The 13,335-nt window shown below is 44.7% G+C and overlaps 1 protein-coding gene across 5 annotated transcripts in view; it reads left to right on the forward strand.

Moving 5' to 3' along the window:
* Window positions 1-13,335, forward strand: part of elf1 (E74-like ETS transcription factor 1) — an 81,112-nt gene that overhangs the window by 53,830 nt on the left and 13,947 nt on the right. For 4 of the 5 annotated variants that reach the window (XM_071399159.1, XM_071399158.1, XM_071399157.1 and 1 more), the window contains 3 exons: window positions 11,854-12,025; window positions 12,226-12,333; window positions 12,852-13,007. In XM_071399159.1, the coding sequence (XP_071255260.1) occupies window positions 11,854-12,025; window positions 12,226-12,333; window positions 12,852-13,007 (436 nt within the window). The remainder of the gene's footprint in view (window positions 1-11,853; window positions 12,026-12,225; window positions 12,334-12,851; window positions 13,008-13,335) is intronic. The other variant, XM_071399161.1, reaches the window with a different exon arrangement.

The following is a 13,335-nucleotide window of genomic DNA, read 5'->3' on the forward strand; positions in this document are numbered from 1 at the left end:
TTTAATTATTTCAGTTATCTGTGGTGTGGCAATGTATGCCATTCACTTCCTCTATCAGCCCCATTAGGGGATGTTAAAAGTAGGTAGGTGGGGCTAACAACGGCGTCATAGGCAGGTAAAGCAGAACCGAGTTGATTATAGGGGAACCTCTCACACACAGGGGCTTGCTTTCATAGTCGAAACTGGGAACTTGGAGATAAAAATCACCCAGTGATCGTTATCTCTCTGGTTTCCCTAGAGGCAGCCATTATGGCGCATGTGTAATTCGTTCTAAATTTCATACTCTGTTTTACACCTTTAATTAGCTTAGAGTGTCTCTTGACTCCTTCTGGTCAACATGATACTGGTCCGCCATGTTTTCGTGATACCGGGCCGCCATGCTTTCGTGATACCGGGCCGCCACGCTTTCATGGTACTGTGCCGCCATGTTTTCATGGTACTCCGCCGTTTCTTTTTCTTGATACTGGGCGGCCATGTTTTCATGGTACTGGGCAGCCATGTTTTCATGGTACTGGGCCGCCATGTTTTCATGATACTGGGCCGCCACGTTTTCATGATACTGGGCCGCCACGTTTTCATGATACTGGGCGGCCATGTAACGGCTGTTGGTGGAAGAAGGCGAGGACCAAAGCGCAGCCTATTACGTGTTCATGTTTGTTTATTGACACTGAACACTAAATACAAAAATAACAAAGGGAATAACCGAAACAGTCCTGAAAAGTGAAAAACACTAAACAGAAAACAACTACCCACAAACACAGGTGAGAACAGGATACCTAAGTATGGTTCTCAATCAGAGACAACGATTGACAGCTGCCTCTGATTGGGAACCATACCAGGCCAAACACATAGAAATACAACACACAGAACAAAACATAGAATGCCCACCCCAACTCACGCCCTGACCAACCAAAATAGAGACATAAAAAGGATCTCTAAGGTCAGGGCGTGACAGGCCATGTTTTCATGGTACTGGGCGGCCATGTTTTCATGGTACTGGGCCGCCACGTTTTCATGGTACAGGGCCGTTTCTTTTTCTTGATACTGGGCGGCCATGTTTTCATGGTACTGGGCCGCCACGCTTTCATGATACTGGGCCGCCTACGCTTTCATGGTACTGAGCCGCCACATTTTCATGGTACTGGGCCGCCACACTTTCATGGTACTGGGCCACCATGTTTTCATGCTACTGGGCTGTTTCTTTTTCTTAATACTGGGCGGCCATGTTTTGATACTGGGCCGCCATGTTTCCCTGTGTGGGGTGTATCACAACGGAGATTCACTAAGTTAGCCATTCTACAGATATAGCTCTTTTGTTACAAAACTGGAGCTGACAGGGGTTATTGAGAATATCGAGTGCATCCTGTTTCCATTGATCATCCTTGAGATGTTTATACAACTTGATTGGACCTGTGGTCAACTCAATTGATGGGACATGATTTGGAAGGGCACACACCTGTCTGTATAAGGTCCCACAGTTGACAATGCATGTCAGAACCAAACCAAGCCATGAGGTCGAAGGAATTGTCCGTAGAGCTCCGAGACAGGATTGTGTCAGGGCACAGATCTGGGGAAGGGTACCAAAACATTTCTGCAGCATTGAAGATGGCCTCCATCATTCTTAAATGGAAGAAGTTTGGAACCACCAAGACTCTTCCTAGAGCTGTCCACCCGGCCCAAACTGAGCAATTGGGGGAAAAGGGCCTTGGTCAGGGAGGTGACCAAGAACCCGATGGTCACTCTGACAGAGCTCCAGAGTTCTTCTGTGGAGATGTGAGAACCTTCCAGAAGGACAACCATCTCTGCAGAATTCCACCAATCAGGCCTTTATGTTAGAGTGGCCAGACAGAAGCCATTCCTCAGTAAAAGGCACATGACAGCCCACTTGGAGTTTGCTAAAAGGCACCTAAAGGACTCTCAGACCATGAGAAACAAGATTCTCTGGTCTGATGAAACCAAGATGGAACTCTTTGGCCTGAATGTCAAGCGTCACGTCTGGAGGAAAGCTGGCACCATCCCTACAGTGATGCATGGTGGCAGCATCATGCTGTGGGGATGTTTTTCAGTGGCAGGGACTGGGAGACTTGTCAGGATCGAGAGAGAGAGATGAACGGAGCAAAGTACTGAGAGATCCTTGATGAAAATCTGATCCAGAGCGCTCAGAATCTCAGACTGGGGTGAAGGTTCACCTTCAAACAGGACAATGACCCTAAGCACATAGCCAACACAACACAGGAGTGGCTTCGGGACAAGCCTCTGAATGTCCTTGAGTGGCCCAGCCAGAGCCCGGACTTGAACCCGATCGAACATCTCTGGATAGACCTGAAAATAGCTGTGTAGCGACGCTCCCCATCCAACCTGACAGAGCTTGAGAGTATCTGCAGAGAGGAATGGGAGAAACTCCCCAAATACAGGTGTGCCAAGCTTGTAGCGTCATACCCAAGAAGACTAGAGGCTGTAATCGCTGCCAATGGTGATTCAACAAAGTACTGAGTGAAGGGTCTTATGTAAATGTAATATTTCAGTTGTAATTTTTTTATACATTTGCAAAAATGTTTTTGCTTTGTCATTATGGGGTATTGTGTGTAGATAGATGAGTGGGGAAAATAATTTAATTCATTTTAGAATAAGGCTGTAACATAATAAAATGTGGAACAAGTGAAGGGGTCTGAATACTTTTGAATGCACTGTATGCGCGAAAGCTATCTAGCTGGCTAACTATTTGATCCTGCTTTCTGACAAACCCTCCAGGTGCAACTGAGCCCCATTTACGTCAAAACAACAACAGTAGACAGACACAGACATCTTCTGCCCCGTCAGCAGATTCTGTGTGGGATTCAGTCTGTCATGGTCTGGTCCTGCTATGGAGGGGAGACAGTGTGGGGTTTAATACACTGCAGTGAACTCAGCAGACTCACTGGTGCTCTCTTCATGTCTGGATACACACGTGTGCTCACGGACTCACTCACATCAGTGAATCCAGATGGGGCTCCCTACTGACTGAGATGCTGCTATAGTCTGAGAGCATTACGTCAATGACATTTCATCTTTTACAGTCAAGCACACAACAACAGCACCCTTTATTTTATACTTCCCAAGTGGTCTCGTGGCCCACTGTTGACCATTAGTGCTGACATCATGGAAAATCATTTTGCATGGACTCTGTTCTGAAAATGCAGATATTGTCTGTGAAGTTACTAGAACAGTCCCTGAACTCATAGCTATGTTCACATAGTTTAATTTTATGGTAATTAATGATTCAACCTAAAGCAGTTGTGTGTGGCATTGTGCTGTTAGTGTACTGTTAGTTCTCTGGTTAAAGTGTAGCATTGAGTGAATGTCGCCTTGGACTCCCTAGTCCCTCCGTGGGCTAAAAGCTGGAGTTCCCGGGGTTCAACCACAACAATGGAAACTAGTGCTTTAGAAGAGAGAGAGAAGTCTAACCCATAGAAATATAATTACTAAATTGGACAAGAATTACCAAAAAAGCAGAACCCTTATAATGTTCCACAACATAACAAAGACTATCTCAAGGGTAAAGGTAAAGTCCTACAACTCTGAACGTTGTTAGGCTATTCCATTAAAACCGATTTGGAAGTTTAAGTAAAAATGTTGTTACTTCCTTTCAGTATGGCTAAGTATTTGGCCACTAATTGTTTTCTAATGATTGAGAACTTGAATGAACTGTTTGGGCAGGACAAAGCATCCCAGATCATATGATAATCAGGCAATGAGCTGTAGTCTGCTGCCATCTCTTGGTTATTTTCAGAAACTGATACTGAATTCATTTGTTTCCTCTGGCTATGAGAGTGTAATCAGGCTATAATACTTTGCACCATTTCATTAGAGCATTTTTGTTTGTTTGATATTTAGAATAGCTTAACCTGAAGTAAAAGACCTGCAAGCTAGGAGTCCTGCCTGCTCCATGTTTTTTTTCAAGCCGGGACTGGAGCTTTTAGGGTATGGGTCATGCCACAAATTCGGTGCCTTTTGAGATTTGTAACTTGGTGAAAAAAACCATTTGATTTTACCTCATTTTAACATTCTGTCATAAAGAGCACATGTTCAACCTAATAAAATAACAGTTTTCCCATTTCATAGAAAATGACTATAGTAAGTGCCTATTTAGTGCCAAATAAAGTAACAGGGTTGACGATGTCTTCTTAAATCAACCATGAATCCCCTTGTGACAGGGGGAATGGAAGGTTGTTGTGTGCAGCAGAGATGGGCATTTGAATGCAAGCTGAAGCTTCACAATAAAAAATAAACATTTCCACCACAAAACACCAGAAAATTTACAAATAGAGTAGAACCAGCTCACCTGCTTTTACACCATGATTTGGCTATTAGATGTTCAATATTTATTTTGAAAATAGGATTTAAAAGGGAATATTTTCATCATATTAAAAACGAGAGTTCAGTTCATGTTGCAAGATTGACCTTAAAATGAGAGACAAAAAAAACCTATCTTAAAATTCATCACTAATCACATAAAATAAATAATAATCTTTAGAAATGACTTTGTCAAAGTAAAACAAATAATTAGAGCTTTACAATGATGATAAAAATGTGGAGACATTTTGGCGTTAAGTGGGTTAAAATTCCTGGAAGTCACAGAAGTGCATGGAGGGACATTTTGGCACTTAAGTCTTTATTCATACACATTTTTTTGATTTATTGAATCTCAATGTGGTCTGTATTGAAGGGCACATTATTGAATATAACATGCTTTTCAATATTTGTGCACAATTTATACTTAAGATATCAAAGGGACGCAAAAGACACTCATTTCGTGGAACCACCCACTTAATGGGAAAAAACTCACGGAAAGAGGTGCCATCCACACTGCTTCATGTTATGGTACTGTTGAAGACAGCAATATAACAGTGTGCTGAAGGAAAATAAAACTGTTTGTTTACTCCACAAGGACCTCACGCAATGAGAAATGAGAGAAGCTTGTTGTGTCCACATGTCCTGTCTGGATAACTGCCACATGTCCTGTCTGGATAACTGCCACATGTCCTGTCAGGATAACTGCCACATGTCCTGTCTGGATAACTGCCACATGTCCTGTCAGGATAACTGCCACATGTCCTGTCTGGATAACTGCCACATGTCCTGTCTGGATAACTGCCACATGTCCTGTCTGGATAACTGCCACATGTCCTGTCTGGATAACTGCCACATGTCCTGTCTGGATAACTGCCACATGTCCTGTCTGGATAACTGCCACATGTCCTGTCTGGATAACTGCCACATGTCCTGTCTGGATAACTGCCACATGTCCTGTCTGGATAACTGCCACATGTCCTGTCTGGATAACTGCCACATGTCCTGTCAGGATAACTGCCACATGTCCTGTCTGGATAACTGCCACATGTCCTGTCTGGATAACTGCCACATGTCCTGTCTGGATAACTGCCACATGTCCTGTCAGGATAACTGCCATGTCACATGGCTGTCCTCTTCCCATGTTCAGAAATGTTGTGCTGGAAATGAGGGAGCGTGTCTGGAATCCCCAGCAACAAGACACAGGGGTATGAGGTATGAAAGGAGTGAATGGGTTGACAGTGTTCATGAGGTATGAAAGGAGTGAATGGGTTGACAGTGTTCATGAGGTATGATACTGTAGGAGTGAATGGGTTAACTGGTCATTTATTTTTATTTTTAAAAATAATAATTTCACCTTTATTTAACCACGTAGACCAGTTGAGAACAAGTTCTCATTTACAACTGCGACCTGACCTAGATAAAGAAAAGTTACACATGGGATAAACAAACGTACAGTCAATAACACAATAGAAAGTATGGATATACAGTGTGTGCAAATGTAGAATGATTAGGGAGGTAAGGCAATAAATAGGCCATAGTGGCGAAATAATTACAATTTAGCAATTAAAAACTGGAGTGATAGATGTGCAGAAGATGAATGGCAAGTAGAGATACTGGGGTGCAAAGGAACAAAAAATTAATAACAATATGGGGATGAGGTAGTTGGGTGGGCTATTTACAGATGTGCTGTGTACAGTTGCAATGATTGGTAAGCTGCTCTGACAGCTGATGCTTAAAGTCAGTGAGGGAGATATGAGACTCCAGCTTGAGTGATTTTTGCAATTCGTTCCAGTCATTGGCAGCAGAGAACTGGAAGGAAAGGCGGCCAATGGAGGAGTTGGCTTTGGGGATGACGAGTGTAATATACCTGCTGGAGCGCGTGCTACGGGTGGGTGCTGCTATGGTGACCAGTGAGCTGAGATAAGGCGGGGCTTTACCTTGCAAAGACTTAGATGACCTGGAGCCAGTGGGTTTGGCGACAAATATATATATATTTTTTTCACCTTTATTTAACCAGGTAGGCAAGTTGAGAACAAGTTCTCATTTACAATTGCGACCTGGCCAAGATAAAGCAAAGCAGTTCGACACATACAACAACACAGAGTTACACATGGAGTAAAACAAATATACAGTCAATAATACAGTAGAAAAATAAGTCTATACACAATGTGAGCAAAAGAGGTGAGATAAGGGAGGTAAAGGCAAGAAAAGGCCATGGTGGCGAGGTAAATACAATATAGCAAGTAAAACACTGGAATGGTAGATTTGCAGTGGAAGAATGTGCAAAGTAGAAATAGAGATAATGGGGTGCAAAGGAGCAAAATAAATAAATACAGTAGGGGAAGAGGTAGTTGTTTGGGCTAAATTATATAATGGCTATGTACAGCTGCAGTAATCTGTGAGCTGCTCTGACAGCTGGTGCTTAAAGCTAGTGAGGGAGATAAGTGTTTCCAGTTTCAGAGATTTTTGTAGTTCGTTCCAGTCATTGGCAGCAGAGAACTGGAAGGAGAGGCGGCCAAAGGAGGAGTTGGCTTTGGGGATGACCTGTGTAATATACCTGCTGGAGCGCGTGCTACGGGTGGATGCTGCTATGGTGACCAGCGAGCTGAGATAAGGGGCGGCTTTACCTAGCAGGGTCTTGTAGATGACCTGGAGCCAGTGGGTTTGGCGACGAGTATGAAGCGAGGGCCAGCCAACGAGAGCATACAGGTCGCAGTGGTGGGTATTATATGTAGCTTCGGTGACAAAACAGATGGCACTGTGATAGACTACATCCAATTTGCTGAGTAGAGTGTTGGAGGCTATTTTGTAAATGACATCGCCGAAGTCGAGGATCGGTAGGATAGTCAGTTTTACAAGGGTATGTTTGGCAACATGAGTGAAGGATGCTTTGTTGCAAAATAGGAAGCCGATTCTAGATTTAATTTGGGATTGGAGATGCTTAATGTGAGTCTGGAAGTAGAGTTTACAGTCTAACCAGCACCTAGGTTTTTGTAGTTGTCCACATATTCCAAGTCAGAACCGTCCAGAGTAGTGATGCTAGTCGGGCGGGCGGGTGCACGGCAGCAATCGTTTGAAGAGCATTGAACCCTGTGGCACCCCCATAAAGACTGCCAGAAGTCCGGACAACAGGCCCTCCAATTTGACACACTGAACTCTATCTGAGAAGTAGTTGGTGAACCAGGTGAGGCAGTCATTTGAGAAACCAAGGCTATTGAGTCTGCCAATAAGAATGCGGTGATTGACAGAGTTGAAAGCCTTGGCAAGGTTGATGAAGACGGCTGCACAGTACTGTCTTTTATTGATGGCGGTTATGATATCGTTTAGGACCTTGAGCGTGGCTGAGGTGCACCCATGACCAGCTCGAAAACCAGATTGCATAGTGTAGAAGGTACGGTGGGATTCGAAATGGTCGGTGATCTGTTTATTAACTTGGCTTTCAAAGATTTTAGAAAGGCAGGGCAGGATGGATATGGGTCTGTAACAGTTTGGGTCTAGATGACCGCGGCAGCTTTCCGATCTTTGGGGATCTCAGACGATACGAAAGAGAGGTTGAACAGGCTAGTAATAGGGATTGCAACAATTTCGGCAGATCATTTTAGAAAGAGAGGGTCCAGATTGTCTAGCCCTGCTGATTTGTAGGATCCAGATTTTGGATTTGGGTGAAGGAGAAGCGGGGGGGGGGGGGGGGGTGCTAAGCTGTTGGCCATGGAGAGGTAGCCAGGTGGAAAGCATGGCCAGACGTAGAAAAATACTTATTGAAATGATCGATTATCATAGATTTATCGGTGGTGACAGTGTCCCCAAGCCTCAGTGCAGTGGGCAGCTGGGAGGAGGTGCTCTTATTCTCCATGGACTTTACAGTGTCCCAAAACTTTTTGGAATTAGTGCTACAGGATGCAAATTTATTTTTGAAAAAGCTAGCCTTTGCTTTCCTAACTGACTGAGTATATTGGTTCCTAACTCGCCTGAAAAGTTGCATATCGCGGGGGCTATTCGATGCTAATGCAGAAGCCACAGGATGTTTTTGTGCTGGTCAAGGGCAGTCAAGTCTGGGGTGAACCAAGGGCTATATCTGTTCTTAGTTCAACATTTTTTGAATGGGGCACGCTTATTTAAGATGGCGAGGAAAGCACTTTTAAAGAGCAACCAGGCATCCTCTACTGATGGGATGAGGTCAATATCCTTCCAGGATACCCGGGCCAGGTCAATTAGAAAGGCCTGCTCGCTGAAGTGTTTTAGGGAGCGTTTGACAGTGATGAAGAGTGGTCGTTTGACCTCAAACCCATTACGCATGCAGGCAATGAGGCAGTGATCACTGAGATCCTGCTTGAAGACAGCAGATGTGTATTTAGAGGGCAAGTTGGTCAGGATGATATCTAAGAGGGTGCCCATGGTTATGGATTTAGGGTTGTACCTGGTAGGTTCCTTGATAATTTGTGTGAGATTGAGGGCATCTAGCTTAGATTGTAGGACGTCCGGGGTGTTAAGCATATCCCAGTTTAGGTCACCTAACAGTACGAACTCTGAGGATATATGGGGGGCAATCAATTCACATATGGTGTCCAGGGCACAGCTGGGGGCTGAAGGTGGTCTATAAGAAGCGGCAACGGTGAGAGACTTGTTTCTGGAAAGGTGGATTTTTAGAAGTAGAAACTCGAATTGTTTGGGCACAGATCTGGATAGTATGACAGAACTCTGCAGGCTATCTCTGCAGTAGATTGCAACTCCGCCCCCTTTGGCAGTTCTATCTTGTCGGAAGATGTTATAGTTACGGATGAAAATTTCAGGATTTTTGGTGGACTTCCTAAGCCATGATTCAGACACGGCTAGGACATCAGGGTTGGTGGAGTGTGCTAAAGCAGTGAATAAAACAAACTTAGGGAGGAGGCTTCTGATGTTAACATGCATGAAACCAAGGTTTTTACGGTTACAGATGTCAACAAATGAGAGCGCCTGGGGAATGGGAGTGGTGCTGGGGGCTGCAGGGTTAACCTCTACATCACCAGAGGAACAGAGTAGGATAAGGGTACGGCTAAAGGCTATAAGAACTGGTCGTATAGTGTGTTCGGAACAGAGAGTAAAAGGAGCAGATTTCTGGGTGTGGAAGAATAGATTCAAGGCATAATGTACAGACAAGGGTATGGTAGGATGTGAGTACAGTGGAGGTAAACCTAGGCATTGAGTGACGATGAGAGAGATTTTGTCTCTAGAGGCACCAGTTAAGCCAGGTGAGGTCACCGCATGTGTGGGGGATGGAACAAAAGGGCTATCTAAGGCATATTGGGCAGGGCTGGGGGCTCTACAGTGAAATAAGACAATAATCACTAACCAAAACAGCAATAGACAAGGCATATTGACATTAGGGAGAGGCATGTGTAGCCGAGTGATCATAGGGTCCAATGAGTAGCACTAGATGAGTCAGGGAGCCAATTCAGTAGTCACTACTACGCTAGGTGAGCTGGAGACACGGCGATTCAGTCAGCTAGCGGGCTGGGGATAGCAGATGGGCCTCAGGCGACGTCGCAATGGAAGAGCCTATTGAAACCACCTCGGACGGTTACGTCGGCAGACCAGTAGTGATGGATCGGCGGGGCTTCTTGTCGGCAGTAAAGGGTCCAGTCCAATTGACAAAAGAGGTATTGTAGCCCAAGAATTGGCTGGTGGTCCTCTTTGGCTAGCCGGGAGATGGGCCTAGCTCGAGGCTAGCTCCAGGCTAACTGGTGCTTGCTTCGGGACAGAGACGTTAGCCAGGAGTAGCCACTCGGATAGCAGCTACTCGGATAGCAGCTAGCTAGCTGCGATGATTCGATGTAACGGTTCAGAGCTTGCGGTTGGAATCTGGAGATGTGGTAGGGAAAAAGCATTCTGATATTCTTCAAAAATATATATGTAGCGTTATTACCAGCAGTTTGTCAATTCTTGTTAGGATGAGGCCATGTTGGTCACATGAGAAATATGGGTTGTAGATCTATCTATCTGTCGGTCTGTCTGTCTGTCTCTGTGTGTGTGTATCAGTCGATCTGTCTGTCTCTGTGTGTATCAGTCGGTCTGTCTGTCTGGCTCTGTGTGTGTGTCAGTCTGTCTGTCTGTCTCTGTGTGTGTGTGTATCAGTTGGTCTGTGTCTGTCTGTCTGTCTGTCTGTCTGTCTGTCTGTCTGTCTGTCTGTCTGTCTGTCTCTGTCTGTCTGTCTGTCGCTCTCTGTCGCTCTCTGTCGCTCTGTCGCTCTCTATCTCTGTCGCTCTCTATCTCTGTCGCTCTCTCTCTCTGTCGCTCTCTCTCTCTCTCTGTCGCTCTCTCTCTCTCTCTGTCGCTCTCTCTCTCTCTGTCGCTCTCTCTCTCTGTCGCTCTCTCTGTCTGTCGCTCTCTCTCTCTGTCGCTCTCTCTCTCTGTCGCTCTCTCTCTCTGTCGCTCTCTCTGTCTGTCGCTCTCTCTGTCTGTTTTCCTCTCTCTGTCGCTCTCTCTCTCTGTCGCTCTCTCTCTCTGTCGCTCTCTCTCTCTGTCGCTCTCTCTGTCTGTTTTCCTCTCTCTGTCGCTCTCTCTCTCTGTCGCTCTCTCTCTGTCGCTTTCTCTCTCTGTCGCTCTCTCTCTCTGTCGCTCTCTCTGTCTGTCGCTCTCTCTGTCTGTCTGTCTCTCTGTCTGTTTTCCTCTCTCTGTCTGTCTCTCTGTCTGTTTTCCTCTCTCTGTCTCTCTCTCTCTGTCTGTCTCTCTGTCTGTTTTCCTCTCTCTGTCTGTCTCTCTGTCTGTTTTCCTCTCTCTGTCTCTCTCTCTCTGTCTGTTTTTCTCTCTCTGTCTGTTTTTCTCTCTCTGTCTGTTTTTCTCTCTCTGTCTGTTTTTCTCTCTCGGTCTGTTTTTCTCTCTCTGTCTCTCTCTCTGTCTGTTTTTCTCTCTCTGTCTGTTTTTCTCTCTGTCTGTTTTTCTCTCTCTGTCTCTCTGTCTGTTTTTCTCTCTCTGTCTCTCTCTCTGTCTGTTTTCCTCTCTCTGTCTCTCTCTCTGTCTTTCTGCCTCTCTCTCTCTCTCTCTCTCTGTCTTTCTGCCTCTCTCTCTCTCTCTCTCTCTCTCTCTCTCTCTGTCTTTCTGCCTCTCTCTTTCTCTCTCTCTTTCTTTCTCTCTCTCTCTTTCTTTTTCTCTCTCTCTTTCTTTCTCTCTGTGTAAGTAGTTCCTTTTGTTCAGCTGCATAGGGATCAAGCCAATGTGTGAGATATACCAGAGCAACTGTAAAAGCACAGTGTATAAGTCTACATTAACTTTACAAAGGATATACGATAAAAACCAAGCAAAAGACATGTCATTCTGTGGTCTAACATCTGTGGTCTAACGTCTGTGGCCTGTGGTCTAACGTCTGTGGTCTAACGTCTGTGGTTTAACGTCTGTGGTTTAACGTCTGTGGTTTAACGTCTGTGGTCTAACGTCTGTGGACTAACGTCTGTGGTCTAACGTCTGTGGTCTAACGTCTGTGGTCTAAGTCTGTGGTCTAACAACTGTGGTCTCTGTCTTCTGTTGGCCTCTCTGTGTGTCCAGCTGGATGATCCGTCCGTGTTCCCAGCAGTCATCGTGGAACAGGTGCCTGCTGCTGACCTCATGCAGGTCTACTCGGGCATGGAGTCGGATGAGGTGACCAACGGCATTATGGTGGACAACACTGTACATGTGATGGAGGAGCCCATTATGGTCGGAGACGTGGGCCTCTCAGGTGAGGGGGAGGAGGGCATGATACTTTACAGAAGCATGCATGCATGCCTAGGGGGTAGGAGCTAGGAGTTGATTCCGGACAGGGCCTGGTATTATCTAAATTACCTAGAATTCACCCTTATTGATTGTAATATCCTTTCAAGATTGTCTCTAAAGCTGTCTGTTTCTTGTTCTGATGACAATCCCTGTCTGATTGGCCAGTAGAAACGACGGTATCGGGCACAGAGGATAACATGGAGACCAATGAGGCTGCGGCAGCCCTTCTTAACATGGAGTCACCAAACAACATTCTGGATGAGAAACGCATGAGTACGAATTCTGTTCTGTTGTTGCTACTCTCTAGGAGGAGGTTAGGGGAAGGAGTATTTTTTGTATATGTTGGTACCACATGTGTATTAACTGAATCCAACTTCTACCCCAGAGCAATTATCTTGTGGGTTTTCTTTTATCTGACCTAGTATTGATTCCGTGCTCTTTTCAAGATTCTATTCTGGATTTTCAATTTCTTTACCTTTGATATTGAATACTGCATTGTTGAGGAAGAGCTTGTAAGTAAGCATTTTACCATACTGTTTACACCTGTTTTATCCTGTGGAGGTGATAATTACATTTTGATTTGATTTATCCCTTTCAAAACATATGGTTAAAACCTGCACATTTTTGATGAAGGCTATTTGTATTCAGTTTAATTTGTATGCGGTTTCATTTGTATTATTTCCACTAACTCCTGTCATTATCTCTGGCTGTTGCTTTAGTTCAGTCTCACAATAATATTACAGAACTGGGAGTCATATTGAGTGTACTACTGTTTTCTCTTGTTGTTGTAGTTCATACGTACGGGACCATGTTGGAGTCTGACTACACCTACATCCACCTGCGGCCGGAGCCCAACGGCTGCATGGATGTATCGCTGGACGATGAAACATCCTCCATGGACGAGATCCCTCAGAAGAGCGTGTCCAAACCACAGAGGAAAACCAAAGGTACTGCAGGGGTTCTACTGGAATGTAGGGAGCACTGTTGCAACACATGATTTAGTCTTGTTTTTAATCTTCTATATGAAGATGTTCCACTTACTCTCATGTTTCGAAGAGATATGCTTATAAGCGTTACACAGGAGTACCTTGGAAACCTTATTAACCATAGCTTATAGCCTTATTAACCACAGTTTCTAGCCTTATTAACCATATCTTATTATAGCCTTATTAACCACAGTTTATAGCCTTATTAACCATAGCTTATAGCCTTAAAAGCTTTATTAACCATAGTTTACAGCCTAATTAACCATAGCTTACAGCCTTATTAACCATA

Source organism: Salvelinus alpinus, chromosome 4 (assembly GCF_045679555.1).
Source record: "Salvelinus alpinus chromosome 4, SLU_Salpinus.1, whole genome shotgun sequence".
Classification (NCBI taxonomy): Eukaryota; Metazoa; Chordata; class Actinopteri; order Salmoniformes; family Salmonidae; genus Salvelinus; species Salvelinus alpinus.